This window comes from Temnothorax americanus, unplaced genomic scaffold (genome assembly GCF_048541705.1).
Source record: "Temnothorax americanus isolate GAGA-0224 unplaced genomic scaffold, ASM4854170v1 Scaffold11, whole genome shotgun sequence".
NCBI classification, from domain to species: Eukaryota; Metazoa; Arthropoda; class Insecta; order Hymenoptera; family Formicidae; genus Temnothorax; species Temnothorax americanus.
In genome coordinates, this window is record NW_027509242.1 from 2,362,951 (window position 1) to 2,378,287 (window position 15,337).

Sequence of the window (15,337 nt, forward strand, 5' to 3'; positions counted from 1 at the left end):
TATCATTAACGTAAAAGAACAAAGGTTGAATTACGTAGAAAAACCGATTACAGATAATGCGTTGCAGTATATAAAGCAAAGTTTACTACAATCTGAAGTTCATAATTTTCATTAAAATAAATGCTATTAAACTTAAACCGAGTTTATTATTCGATGATGTCTTCGACAGAAAAGTCAACTTATATTATTCCTTTATTTTTCCTCAAAGTGTGATTTTTTGTAATGAATCAAAGAAACGTAAAAAGTTTCGTGATGTACATAATATAGATTGCATTTAGACATATTTAAAAATGTCATTATGTTTGTAGAAATAAACAAGCAGGGATAATATTGGTAGATACTCATAGAAAAATATTTAACGGAACAATGAAGTATCACGCGTTTGAAGTATCAAATAGCGCATATAACTAATATCATCAAAAAGTTAGAAAGAAGATTATAATAAATCTATCATACAAATTCTTTTAAGAAAAATATGGATCGTAAAATAAGGGACAAGATCAGACATATCGTATATGAAAATCTACGATCAATTGTACATCAATCGTGTGACTGATTACTAGATCTTAACGTAATCAACAAACGTAGAGTAGGCTACGTGCAGAATGATTAAAATGATACAATTTATGATAGTCGCCATTCGTGTTCTCGTTAGATTGCAATGCTTGAGTAGCAACAAAAATGATGTATATCAATATGGATTTAAATCTGTGAGGTTTTCACACTTCAAGCTCCTTGACGATAACGCTACCACTTCATTTAATTAATTATTTAACGTTTGTTACCAAAAAATTTGTTGACGTTATTAACGTATAATTTGGCTGCGTTATTAATCCAACTTATCACTACATGAATAATTTGTTATTCTTAACCGTGATAATATGATGCCATCAGAAAACCCGAGAAGCTGTGCTTATCTAAAACAACAAATCGTATTTTTTCCAAGTTGAACGAAGAGAAAGCCAAAGTTAAAAATTGAATCGGCCTCGCGAAGTTGACATTTTCGGTAGTTTCAGTTCCGGAGGAAGTACTTTGTCTGATGCATTCCTCGTGTATGCAGAATTCAATTTAACAGCAGTGCATCCGGTGCAACTGATATTAATGCGGTGAGAAGTGTGATGACCTCATTAATCGAGAATCAAGGTAAACACAATCTTTTGTCTCGCGTAAAAGGCCTTCGAAGATATCTAAGCTGTGAAAGAGATAAATAGAAGAGAGGAGAGCGCGAGAGAAGAAAATAATTATTTATAGCATAAAAAAATAATTTTCAAGTTACAGAAAATAATATACAGACCGTATATATGTATGCAAAATAGGATATTGTTTTTGCGATATTCCGCTGTACGTAGGACAATAATTTTCAAAGGGCGCAAGTTTAACTCTTAGACAAATGCAATATCTTGAACGCTTTAAGGCTGCTCAGAACATGCGTATTATAAGAAACGCAACTTGCCGTTACCGTGTTTTCTGATAATAAGGAGTCACTGAAATAATATCTGCTGCGGAATATCGCGTGCGGGAACTGCGCGTTGCACGTTGAAGCGAACGAAGAGCCAGGCAGAGATTATCCGGCCGTGAAACTCAATTTGCCAACCGGCGCGAGCGGCGGGACTTACGCCGAGTGTTCGCGGACTCTTTCCGCGTTACGGAAGCGCGACGTAAGTATGTACATACGTGCCGTGTGGGGCTTCGCGCGATCGATCGGTCGAACGTCATGCGGCCGGGTCGCGGAGGAAATCACGGGAGAATTCTGAACGCGTTGTCGATCTGGCCGGAGTGCTGCGTGTCGATAAGCCATGAACCGCCCCCGTGGCACATGGCGCATCGCGATGAGTAACGCCATGGGCTTTCGCGTAAACGCGTCGGCGGCGGCGACGGCGGCGGCGACGGTGGTTTAGTGATTTGTCGCGCATTGTTCGAGGGCATCGAACATTCGCCGCTCCCGGGCGTAGTTTTCACACGAATCCATCAATTATCCTCGATCGCGAGGCGATCAGGATCCTCCGGCGCGCGATCGAACCTTACGCAATCAGTAACGAGTTGGATAATTGGTCCTCGATGGTGATTGTCATTTCGTCGGCGTTGCATTCGAGTAAAGTCCGCTCGCGCGGTCCATCGAGTCAACATGAAGATCTTCCGCAGGATCTTTCGAGGTGAAAAGAAGAAGCACATTGTGAACAAGAAGAGACGAGCCACGTCGAAGGCGAGGAATACGAGCAGGACGCGCGACGCGCACTTGTTGAAAGACGATTTCCTCTTCGGCGCCGGTACGCGCCGCTCGAAACTGCATCGACGTAAACACAAGGCAAGTATGCGATGCGAAGAATCGAGGACCGAGTATCGGTGTCAGGCGCTCAAGTCAGCGCGTTAGTTACGCCGGCGGTATGTAAACGACGTTCATCCGGTCTTGAGACATTGCGAGCTGCTGAGAGAGGGATATGCATTTCCTCGACGAGATAAAAGCATTTCCTCGGACTGGATTCAAGCACCGCTCTCTCGAAACACTATTATAGGGCGCGTGTTGTATCCCCTTGCGAACAGGCGTTGAAAACTTTTAAAATTCCTCCGTGTAAAATCTATTACGTCTTTGCGGTAAACCGAAGCGTCCGAGAAACGGTCGCGGTTTTGCGCGACAACGTCGACGCATCTATGTCGCAATGTATGTGGCGTGCGTAGCGTTGCGTGAACCGGGGATTGTCCAGCTATATTTATCCGGCGGCGTTCCCTATTCTCTTCCGTTATTTCCGCCGTTCGCGCTGCCGTTATTGAGAGTAACGTGCCTTCTCCATTGATATATACGCACCCACTTGCGATACATTTATTAATCATATTCTTAATAACTCAGTTCGAAGTTGACCCTCCCCAAGAGTCAACCATTATACGTTCTGATGTTTAGCGGCGTGCGTTTTCAACTAAATACGATAATCCGTTAGCTTCGCAACACGAAGAGGATATTTATCGCGAAAACGAGATGTGGGGAGGATGAGACAGCTACATATACGTTTAATGTTAAATGTGCGGCGAAAATACGAGTCGCGCTGTGTTTGCGCGTGTCAGAGTGGACTCTCGCGGCTATAATTTCACGGCAAGTGACCGCATAAACTGACACACGCGAGTACTTAGACATGCGTATTCGCATGTTGGATTGCACGGTGCAATTATCATTCGCTGGTTTTATTCGCCCCTTTTTTTTTTTTTTATAGAGTAGTCCAAAACATGTTGTAGGTATATATTTGCATAAAGAGGGCAGGAAATCCAAAAAAGAGCACACGTGTTTAATTATGGTGATCTGCTCTGTTCGTTTCCGTTATGGGATTCATCGCGTAAGTCCGAGTTTAAATGAGCGCCTAACTTGCTTTAACGTGTCTTTTTAATCAGGGACCTTCGTTTCTACATATTTTTAAATATGAAAAATTGACAAAAGGAGTATCGCAAAAAAAATGTTGAGAACAACAAGAGAGCTACCGCGCTTTAACGAACGCGGCATAAATAGACCTGAATAGAACCGCGCTCCGTGTTGGATTTTGGTTTAATTATGTAGGTATAATCCCATAAAAGCAGCTAAAAAAAGAAGGTGAAAGAATGAAAGCGTAATGTCGTAGGCAGAATGTTTCTAACAAGTTTTGACAAGTGTCGACAGGTGTGTGAAATATGCATTCTATATCTCGCGATTTTCCAACGACGCCGCAATAATTACTGCGCTTTTACTTTACCTTGTTAACACTTTCAACGCCGCTTCTTTTCACTATCAAAAATTTGTATATTCGATGTCGCGAAAAGAAATTCTTGGCAGCATTCATTAAAGTGAGTAAGAAACGCTTGATTGAAGATCGAAAAATCTGTCTCAAATCCTGCAATTAAATCTGTAACTAATTAAATCTGTAATTAAATCTATAAATAATTTTGTATCAGGAAAAAGGTATTTGCATAGATATTTGTTTCGAGTGCGGCATGCCAACAAAGTATATTAGTACTTAAATTTTTATGCCTATGAGAAAATCTCAAATAATTCTCTAGTCTCACGTACGCTTTCGGAAGTTTCAAAATCAGGGTTGGGTAGTGTCTAGTTAAAAAGATAAAAGTTGAGTTAAAAAGTTAAAAAGTTAAATATTTTTAACTTAACTTAGTTACATTTTTTAGACTCTTAACTTTTAACTTAACTTATAGTTACATTTTATCAATAGTTACCGATAAAATGTAACTATAAGTTAAGTTAAAAGTTAAGAGTCTAAAAAATGTAACTAAGTTAAGTTAAAAATTTTAAGTTAAGTTAAAAAAGTTAAAAACTTTTAATTTAACTTTTTTAATACGGCTCTGTGATTGTGATTCATAACATCTTAAGATTGTACTTAAGATCCGACTATGAATACTGGTCTTAAGCCCGGTGTCCACGATGCAAGAACTGTGTCCAAGTTTCGATTTAAGCCAATCAACTTGGAGCTCTTTACAGAAAAGTAGCAGTTTCATTGGCTTAAACCGAAACTTGGACACAGTTCTATAGCATCGTTGACACCGGGCTTAACAGTATAAGGCCTTGATTCTCGAACTCAACTGTGAATTTGTTTACATACAAAACGAGCCATATTCCGTGTAGTGTGATTGGTTGTATGCTTCTAGAATTTAAGAATTGACCAATCACAAAGCTCAGAATGGCCCATTTCGTATTAGGCTAGTCCGGCTAGTCGCAGCACTATTATCTCCGTGAACGCACTAAACGCAGTATAGTCGATCTGGCTTCCATCTCTTTACAGTTTACGCCAAACGCTGATTGTGAAATTCACGCAATTTACGCGTGGTCGCAGTCATTGCGAGTGATCGCGAGTCTCTGAGATTTTGTGTTAAAACACTAAAAACTAAAAACGCAATTACTGCAATGAGTGATGACGAATCTAATTCGTCTACGTCGAACGAAAAAGTCGCAATCCACGCGTCGATCGCGAAAGCATGCCATTCTTCTTCTACCATCGCGATTCTTTTGACGTCGATATTCATGATAAAATAACCGGAAAATTGTCATTTCAGTGTTCGTTATGTATAGGTATCCCAAGAAAAAATACATATCGGCATCAGTGTCTTCAAACTCGAATTTGAAAACGCACATCAAGGTGAATTATTAATTATAATAATATGTAAAGTATGTTGTTTCACTTTTTTCTCTCTCTCTCTCTCTCTCTCTCTCTCTCTCTCTCTCTCTCTCTCTTTTCAAAAGTATATAATAAATAAAGTGACGTTTGTTATTTCCGTTATTTGTAAGACTGTGAAACCCATTAGAAATCACGAAATTAAAAAATTAAAACTTTTAACTTGTTAATTACTTTTTATTATTAACTTAACTTTTAATTTAATTAATTTCATTATGGGTTAACTTGTATCTTAACTAAGTTAAATTTTCAAGGCTGTTAACTTTAACTTAACTTGGTTAAAAAAAAAAGTAACTTACCCAACCTCCTGTTCAAAATAGATCGAAATAAAAATATATCAAGAATAAGGTATGAGAGGGATTCTATTGACGTGTCATCCCTACTTATCTTGTAGCACAATGACCGCGGTCGTGTTGGCTAGCATACGCTGCCAATCGCATTAAATGCACAGGTAAACGAACGGACAAGTGAAAATGCGGGGAGGTCAACGTGACAGCTGTACAACGTGTCCTAGAATCTCCGATCTCGAGGAAAACTCGACATCGTTCAGAAAGAACCAACTCAATGCTAAGCTGCGCAGCTTAGATTTAAATGCTATTTTATGGTTAGCCCGATTTTATTCTCGAGAAATGCTATACGGTTATTTCATTAGTTGGGTGGAATCTTAAGACTGCCTAAGATCGAGTTTACAAACTATTTACAACGATCTTAAATACGAAATCCGACTGTGAATATCGTTCTCTACGAATATCATTATATTTTATTATTTCTTCTAGAAAACGAGATGAAGAACACATAACATAATACTAATATATGGGATACACTTCTTTAAATTTATAAATTTATAAATTTATAAATTTATATTTATTATACGCTATCTCGTTATTACAATTCGGTCTTTTCTGTTAAAAGTGTGGTAACTAGATTGATTTAATTTTGTCACACATATTACAGTTCGTCCAATAAGTTTCGATATTCTTTTTTTACATCATTTACAGAGAGAGAGTGGGATTTATGTAATTCGTGTTTAGATTAGATTATTCAGCAAGTAAAACTCTAATCTAATATATGCGAACATAGCAGACGCAAGGCGCGAAATTGCGCGTCTAATTACAAGTCAAGACGCAATCAGCGGGTTATTATCCCCCCCTCTTCTATGTTCCTTCACATTATTAGAATATAATAATCCAGTAGAGGCCGAACACCCGGTATAAGACGAGAGATCTTCAAATACGCACCACGCCCTCGTGTCGCCTTATCTTCCGTCCGGCTGCTAAGGTTGAAGCCGGCTACCTGCCGCCCGCGGCAGGTACCTAGGTCTACCTGAATCGCGCGCATTCCACAGGAAATGTCCTCAAGATTGGTCGGGGGCCGAAGTTGGCGATAGGTTTTTGCCCGCAAAGGGAGTTGACGAAAGATTTTCTTTCTCGCTCTTGTGAATGACGTTGCTCCTTGGCAAATCGAGCGTGCCCGGTCGTCTCGCCGCGACTTTCATCGCTCCTTCGCATTTCACGCGCTCTCGCGTGCATGTGTTGTTCGCTCGCGAGCGGAATGCCGCAATAGATTAACGCTGCTGGATAGTCACCGATTTTCGAATTACGTCGCGCGTTACGTTACGTCGGCATTTTTACGTCTCTTGCATCGTATACAGCGGAATTGACGGTGATTGGACGACACGACGTCGGCATAATATATCTAGCGATTATTCTAAAGCGATCGGTAACGATTCTGGGATCCGGTTTTCCTTCTGCGGCACGACGCGCGGCAGAATTTTTCTGGATGCTTGAATCATGCGCTGGTCGTGTATATACGTATCCACGAACGTTTTACATTCCTAAACATTTGCTCGGCGCGACTGCAAGGTTGCTTGCCTGCACGCTTACGTTACGTGTACTTCATATATTTAATCCCATAATTCAAGGTCTATACTCATACTCGCAAGTTGCCACTTTAAATATCTTCATTGTCCAGATAACTGAGTTATCTTGGTGTTGCGATTTTATACAGAATAATCCACTTAACGTTATCATCGCGATCATTTTTCGATACGACTTCAGAGAGAAGAGAGTTTCTTTGTCAAATCTTGCGTGCGTTATGTATAAAAATTCTTAGTTTCGTGTAATCTTCCTTTGTGCGCTTCTGCTTTCGGTGGAAATGCATTGTGAGATAATGGATATTTCATGAGAAAAATCTGCCGTTTCATCGGAAATTCTTTCGAAACGGCTTGAATCGCGGCGCAAAAAAAGACGTACTTACAAACGAGTGGTAACCGTCTTCGCATTCCTCGTTTCACACGCGGCGCGATTCATATTCTCGTCTCGACACGGTCGAAAAGTAGTACGGGCAGCCCCCTCTCTCTCTCGTCGGATTTTCCCTTTCAAATCCGTTATCCGTTCGTCCGGATTCAGCGCGATGGTTAATCAGATTCATACGTAATGAGGCGCGCAGTGTAGGAAGCGAGCGCGATTTTTCTCATCGGTATATAAAGCGCGCGAGGCGTAATCTACACCGATCGCGACGGAACGATACCGCGCCGCGATTTGTTTCACCGCGTGATCTCGCTCTGAGAGCGTTGTTATATACGAGTTTACGAAAGTTTATGAATCATCGGGCAGCCGTCGTTTCCGATCGCGCCGAATGGGAGCTGCATTAGAACGACTTTCTTTCTGGAAACGCGCGCCGGAAACCCGCGGCTCCGCTTCGGCGGAGAGAACGAGAGTGAATTCAAGATATATAACATTTAAATAGCGAAGTATATTGCAAGTTTACGCGCATACGCATACACATTCACACGCTCCTCGCAAATATGTGCTCCACAAATCTGACCTGTAGAAGGATAGAAGAAAATGTTACGAGCGACGTATTACGAAGAATTTATCGGCGCGGGTCTTTAAAAATTCTGATGTTTCGAGATTGCGACAGTTTTATCAGACCTTGAACAGTAGTTTCTTGCGTGGATGATATATCGTAGGAAAGTAAATAGCGTCACACACACAGTCCCGATCTCTCACGCGGTAAGGAAATAACGTTATTAATCTCGTAAATCTATCGGTCCCACTGTGCTTAGGATCTTGCACTTGCCGGTCTTTGAACCGGCCATATGGCGTCAGAACACACATTTCTTCCATCATACGTTTTTCTGACCGTTCAAGGTCAACTTTCATTCCGTTTATGGAATCATAAGGTCCGCTCTTTTCAGCTGCACCTCTTTAGGCTTTCTATATTTAACGAAGCGGCTAAGTATTCAGATACCGCTAGTCAAAGAGGAGAAACAAGAGGAAAAAGAAAAGAGATAGCATTAAGATGTAGAAAGTCCAAAGTAATTTCCTGCAAATTACTGCTCCAGTTTAATGCAAAAATATTAATTAGAGAATTCCTTGAAAAAATAATTTCGATGCTACTAATATGAAATAACGTTCGAAAGTGAAGTACCAGTAATGAGATCTCTATATCGTTAATGAATTCAAAATGCATTTTTATTATACCGAGATTTTAATTGGCGATTCTTTAAAGTAAGATTTTCTCGAACATATCAATAGCGTTCTAATTCCTCGAGGGCTAAATATTTTTATACGTTTGATCCATCGGTCTGCTATCGGGCAAAAGATTCAAATGGAACGGGTCTGTGTCGTCCGTGGGTCTTTTCAGCTGCATTTCCCATTCCACCTCCGCGCCGTTCTCCCTTCCGCCAAATTCCGAATGTATATACGTGTCCGTTTTAATTGAAACGCGGAAAGCGCAATTAAATACGGCCGAAACGTGACGGCGGCGCGGCGGGTCTCATGTCTCGTATCGCGCTCGTCTGGAACTCGGCGGCGATTTTGCCCGGATGATCCCGCCCGGTCGCGCGATGGCTCGAGGACAAAGAATAGAGAAACGGAAAGCGGATACCCCTGGGCCGCGACAAGCAGAATTCCAGCTGGTGTAAGGTGTGTCATATTCCAGTTAATGTCTCATAGCCGGGGCCCCGCGTGCGTACACGCTCGTACACACGCGCCCACACGCTCACCCACGGGCGCACAACGCTCGTGTCCACACAATACCCACAAACACACGCGTACACGCATACCCACACACACGCACACACACATACAAAAGGGTAAGATGTTGAAGCCGACCTCTACCTGTAGTCTTGCCAACTAAGCGAACCGACCAGGCAAAACCGGTGTCGGCACGCTCTCGAACCCAATCCTCCTCTCTTCGCCCTTCTCTCCTCTCTCTTTCCACCCTCCTCTTCCATCTCCCCCTTTTTCCCACTCTCTTTCTCTCTCCATCTCTCGCACCACTCTTGTGTGTTAAACACCGCCGTCTCTCCTCCGTCACCGCTCCGTCCTTCTGCGTCCCTGCAGTCCTCGGCCGATTCTACCTCGGCCAGTCGACCTGGCGATAGAGAAACCGAACGCGTTCGTCGCCAGGACTCTCTTTCTCTTTCTTTTCCTTTTTCGCACCTGGCAAAAGGACCCCCGTGTCCATCGGTTCTAGTTCCCGAAAATCCGGTCTCTCAGTCGAGATCTCAGACAGTAGCGAGAGGTAAAGGACGATCTTGGGAAGGGTTCGCAGAGGCGGCTACCGCCGCGTTGGATGTTGGATCGTCGCGTACGCACGCGAAGGCCGTGTGCACGCGCGTGCGGCACACGAGAACGTGCATCTGCATCCGTGGAACGTGATGCAGTGGTGAAGCGTGTATACGTGCGTGTGCAATTGCGCGGTGTGGACAGTGTGCCAGATATATATATATATATCGGTATCGCGGACGTGAAATCAATGAAGGATCACCGGAGCACGTTACTCGTCGTGATCGATTCAGCATGCATTTTCGTTACGGTCGGCCTGTCGCGTATACTTGATTCACAAGAGGAGAACGGTACGCGATCCGCGCTCTAAACGCGAAACGCTGGATGAGGTGCGAAACCGATTTGCGATCTCGAGAGAGCTGGATACGTGGGTCTCGAGAGGAGCCGAGAGTGTCTCGCAACTCCGGATTCGAGTTTCGCATCCTCGTGTGATTTTCGACGAATTCGGACGGCGAATTTGAGTCGCGCCTTTCCAAGGCCGGCGAGACATATATATCGGGCGCGTCTCGACGGTGATGCGATCGCGATCGAGCAGATCGGCGAGCCTAGGCGAGGACGAACCGAGATCGTCCCGGTTCGGCATCGGCGATTTAAATCGCGGTCCGGTTTAGGCGGTTTCGTTTCGGGCAACCGTGGGGCGGCGCGGGTAGCCGCTCGGCCGGGAACCTGTTTTTGTGTCGACGGCCTTCAGCGAGTTTTTGGAAATGCGCTTCCGGTCGGCAGTGGCGACGGCGGCGGTGACGGCGGCGGCGCGGGGCGCGGTGTATTTCTGTGCCGCGTGAGGGAGAAGCGAAAGAGAGAAGTTCCTCGAGACGAGGGATTCCTCGGGAAAGGGCCGTATCGTCGTCATAATTATATATACGCCGTTCGAAGCCGCTCTCGTTACCGAAATCGAATTTCCTTGCGTTACTTTGACGTATATCAGGATGGATGTTCGCCGATACGATTTTATTCAGTTATATTTATCATCGAAACGTCGATTTTTCTCTCTGCCTGTCTCTTTTACACGAAATTATTCCTGCCGTTTCGTAATATCGGCAAGAATTCGCAGCACGACGAAGAAGAATTCCATAATTATACGAAATTCGCAGAACTCGCAGAGTGACGATGATTTTCGGCACGACGCCGACGCACCGAGTGTCTCTCCGTAATTACGCCAAGTAGAGGAGTACATTCTTCGGCCAAACAATCGTTTTCGATCGATAAGATTCTTCTTCGAAAAAGAAATCTCCGTGAATAAAGAAAGGAACGTTATTCCGAATCGTGGGAATAGAGGCGAAATAATTGACTTGAGAAGCGTCTTGCGATTGGAATGTGCATCATTCAATGCGGTCGATGGTTTCCTTCCTTCGATCGAGGACAAGAATGATCAATGAAATAAAGGACGGAGAGCATTCTGAATCTTAAAGAGCTAGTAGAAGCAACAAGTCACTGTCAAAACATCACGTGAAATAAATTTTTATTAAAATTATATAGAAAGAAACGTGAACAAAGTACGTAGCTCAGAATATTCCTGTATAATCAAAGTATTCGAAAAATACTTTGATTTGTCCAAACGTTCTTTGTTGCTTATGGGATTCCACACGTTTCTTTTTCTTTATTTCAGAGTCACTCTTTAAGCGGGAAAATTGTTAATAGAGAACGGATAATTTTTCCGAGATAAATTTACGCGCCGCGTGTATTTGTACGTTTCGTCGATTAAGACCGGAGCGAATCCGCGAGAGAAAATCGCAATTTCAGTTCGCGGAAGGGCTAGAAATATCAGTGGGAGCGGCAGGAAATTTAGCTTCGAATTTAGCTCCGAATTCGCTGGAAGTAAATCTCACTTGGGGCAGCAACCGGAGTCTCCGGGATTCGATTCTCTCGAGATCGAGGCGTACGAGGGGCCGCCGCGGCGGTCCGCGTGGTCTCTCCGAACGAAATCGAGCGCTTCGCGCTACGTCGCGCGTCCGAAGCCCGGCGTGCGAGGGAAGAAAAAGAGGCGTGCACGAACGAGAAACGACGAGGTTGCTGCCGCGTCGTGAAGCCGTGGCTGCGTGACCGAGCAAGGCGAACGGGAGCGAGTGTCGAGTCTCGCGCGCGGAGAACGGCGCGAACGAAGAAAGGAAAATCGCGACGAGCGACGAGAGAAAAACGGGTCAGTCGCGAATCTCGGACCACGAGGTTCTCCGCCGTCCGCGACCGCGATGAGATTCGTCCCGATCGTGATTCGCGAGCGAGGACCTCTCGGACGCGAGTGCAAGTGCGCGACTTCGCGTCGAGGATAAGCCGCGCGTTTCTTCGATTTCTTCGATCGGCATCGAGGTGATCTCAAATGAAGCCTGAGAAAGAGAGAGGCGTGCATGGCATTCGGAGAAATCGCCCAAGTATTTGCATATCCATAAGTTGCGGAGTCAGTTCTAAAAATTAACGTCTGCTTGAATTAACCTCGGCTCGAAGCGATACGTATTAAGGGCGTTTTCTCTCGCGAGCCAAGACTTGGTCTATTTAGTCCACGTATTTAAAACGCCTTTACTTGTTTGCTTTGCGAGTTTTGCGGATTTTATTGTATATAATAAAGCGGGATTCTTCTCCTCTACGCGCTACACACTTGACACTCGTGCGTCGTGCGTCATCGTCGTCGGGTCTTGTCAATATTGCAAAACGGTGCAAATAGTCGCGTTGAGAAGAAGGGGAGGCGGAGGGAAAGTCGATGTTTCTCAGAGACGAAGCTCGAACAATAACGAAATCTAGGAGACGGCGAACGTCTATTTTGATTGTTGGTCATTAGTGTTGCACAACGTCGAACGCAGCGCGCAAATTGATCTCTGCAGATTCCGGAGCAACGATCCTTCGAGATATTACTTTCTACAAAGATATCGAGAGACATCAAGAGGCATCGCTATTCACATCGAATATTCGAGCGTCAAACGCGGTCTCTCCTTTCCAACGGAAAACATCGATGACGAAAGGACCGTAACGTTGATATGATCGCCGCACAATTACATTTTTCTGTTTAACGCGCAGAAAAACGCGCAGCGGTCGCCTTTGCGCAAGAGTCGCGCCAGCCAGTCGATCGGCGATCGCGTCGTGCGCAACGATGCGATCGCGACGGAGTTGTCCGCGACGCGAATACCATTCCACATCGATCCCACGTGGTTCCACGTGAAAGCGCGAAACGTCCGAGGGAGGAGATGCTTGAGGGATCGCGAATGATCGGCGGAAGTGCGCGAGGGAGCGGCCCGTGAGAGAATCGTCCTGGTGGTGCGCGAGGAGGATAGGGAACGTCTTTTACGCAAGAGGATGGACAGGGGCGATAACAACGTCGTCGGGGTCGTCGGCGGCGGAAGTGGCGGAAGTGGCAGCGGCGGAGGAGGCGGCGGCGTGGGCTGTCACGTGGGAAATTCCGGATCGCCGCCGAATTCGACCTCGTCGACCCACGGCACGATGCAGAACTCCTCCGGCGGGTTCGACGGCCAGGTAGCGCATCCCCCGAGATCTTTAAACCCGATACGGAAAGGCTGTGTAAACATTCGCACGGTCGTATCTCCGTCCTCGAATTATTCTTGGCGAATTCGAATGAGATTCTGCCCCGCGATCCCCGATCGAAGTCGCTCGATATTGTCGCGCGATGTCCATCTCGTCGCGCGACATGTGTGCCGAGAGCAAATTAACGTTTGGGCTCGATATTTTGGAGCGATCCGATCGGGCGTCGCGGATCGATCCTCTGAGGATTCGATTTGCATCGGTAACCATTTGTAAGACGCTGCGCGTATCTTTACATGCAAATTTATGAACGAGGGAGAATCGAGGTATGCCTGAAAGTCGTGAGTGATCGACGCAATGCATCGCGATTTGGTTTTATTGGTGTCATGATATTGCGATGCATAACGGGAATGTTTATTAAGATCTGTTCTCTCTCTCTCTCTCTTTTTCTTTCTGTGTTTCTCTCTTTTTCCCATTATTACTTCCATTCAAGCCTATCCTGCACGAGATACACCGTATCCGATTGAATACGGGATTAGAAATATCTTCGCTATATACGTGTCGCGATAGAGTCCGCGAGGGCGATAACTCTGCCATTTGATACGTGGTATTGGATTATCCCGTCGATCGCTTTCCCGCGCGCAGGAGAAGATCTCCCTGTAACACGTGCTTCGTCGAGTGATTCACAAGTCTGTCCAGGGCTAAATTTATCGCGGCGAATTGCGGGACTCGGGCCGTAGTTTTAACGGCGCGAAACGCGCCGGGTCACGCACGACTCATTGTTACCGCCTCGCCGAAATAATTAATCTAATTATCGTGCCTCGCAGCTCGATGCCCGATGATGGTTATCGTTTAATTTAGCCGGCCGTGTAATTTCGACGAAAACACGCCGCGGAGCTAGGAATACACGCGGGCCCCCGCGGTATGCGTATAATTGCACCATTGTGTCGCTTCCACGTGCGTGGAAAATGAATTTATGGCCTTCAATTAGGCGATCCTGTCGTCTTCTAACCGCTGGTTAAACGTTATCTCATTGTGTGCATAGAAAAAAAATGTTAATTTGTTTAATATATTATAAATTGTGTGGAATACCGTTAAATTTTGTAACTTTTATCTTTATTTCGACGCAATTAAGAGAGGCTCGGTGAATGTAATTTTGTGAAATCTATAGCGATTTCAGACTTTTCGTTAATATTCTTGCTTATGGCGCAGAAATAAAAAGATTTTACGCTATGATATATCTTCACGTACAGTTATCGGGACACGATGATTTAAGGTGCCGCGTGACACGACAGTGTCTTGGTATTTGCACGATATTATCTTATTTAAATATACGATTCATAACTGTGCTTATCTCTATTTGGCATTGTTAAAAGATGATGTAAGACCGTGAAAGCATGCCTTTCGGCATAATATTGTTGTGATCGTTTAATGATAGTATGTCGACTGACCGTAGCGATCATATCACTAGACGTATCTGCAAAGAAGATGTTTATATCACAGCGTTAGCAAGGAACACGTTGTCGGTAGTGTAATATATGTATGATACTGGCCGCTTCAAGATTATCGCGCATACGTAAATAAAACATCGTTAACTTACAAAGAGTATATAAGAATTAGTCAGAGAAATATTCGATCAGTTTTGAACGAATTAAAGCAACTAGATACTAGTCGCTTATTTGAAATTGTTATAAAAGAATAATGATAGCTTCTAACACGTTTATTGTTCTACATCTACATAATAAAATAAAAGTAAGACATTGTTTAGGGGAGATTAGGGGGGGGGGGAGAGATAGGAAAGATAGGGAAGATTATATTCTAAGATCACCAAACAACTTTTCTTATTATTGGCAATTTTTTAATATTATGTTTTTTTTTTAATTTTAGACTGGTGACAGAGGATGGGAGATTCACCACGTTAAGGTGACCAGAGTTTCCGGTTATGGCTTTGGGATAGCTGTGTCAGGAGGTCGCGATAATCCTCATTTCAATAATGGCGATACGGCAATTGCGATCTCCGATGTGCTCAAACCCGGTCCAGCTGAAGGAAAATTACAGTAAGTTCACTGATAATTTATCACAGCAAATGGCAGTCAATTCTTGTTAATACATTTTAAATTTTTGTACGTATGGAAATGTTTCTCTTTTTTAGTTCAT

General features: G+C 44.1%; 1 protein-coding gene across 8 annotated transcripts in view; it reads left to right on the forward strand.

The window, feature by feature from the left end:
• Positions 1-15,337, forward strand: part of Pyd (zonula occludens-like protein polychaetoid) — an 89,572-nt gene that overhangs the window by 64,866 nt on the left and 9,369 nt on the right. For 4 of the 8 annotated variants that reach the window (XM_077425827.1, XM_077425838.1, XM_077425857.1 and 1 more), the window contains one exon: positions 15,068-15,237. In XM_077425827.1, coding sequence (XP_077281953.1) covers positions 15,068-15,237 — 170 coding nt within the window. Of the gene's footprint in view, positions 1-1,799; positions 2,306-9,443; positions 9,672-11,703; positions 13,175-15,067; positions 15,238-15,337 lie in introns of those variants that run through there. The other 4 variants (XM_077425879.1, XM_077425890.1, XM_077425868.1 and 1 more) reach the window with 4 other exon arrangements.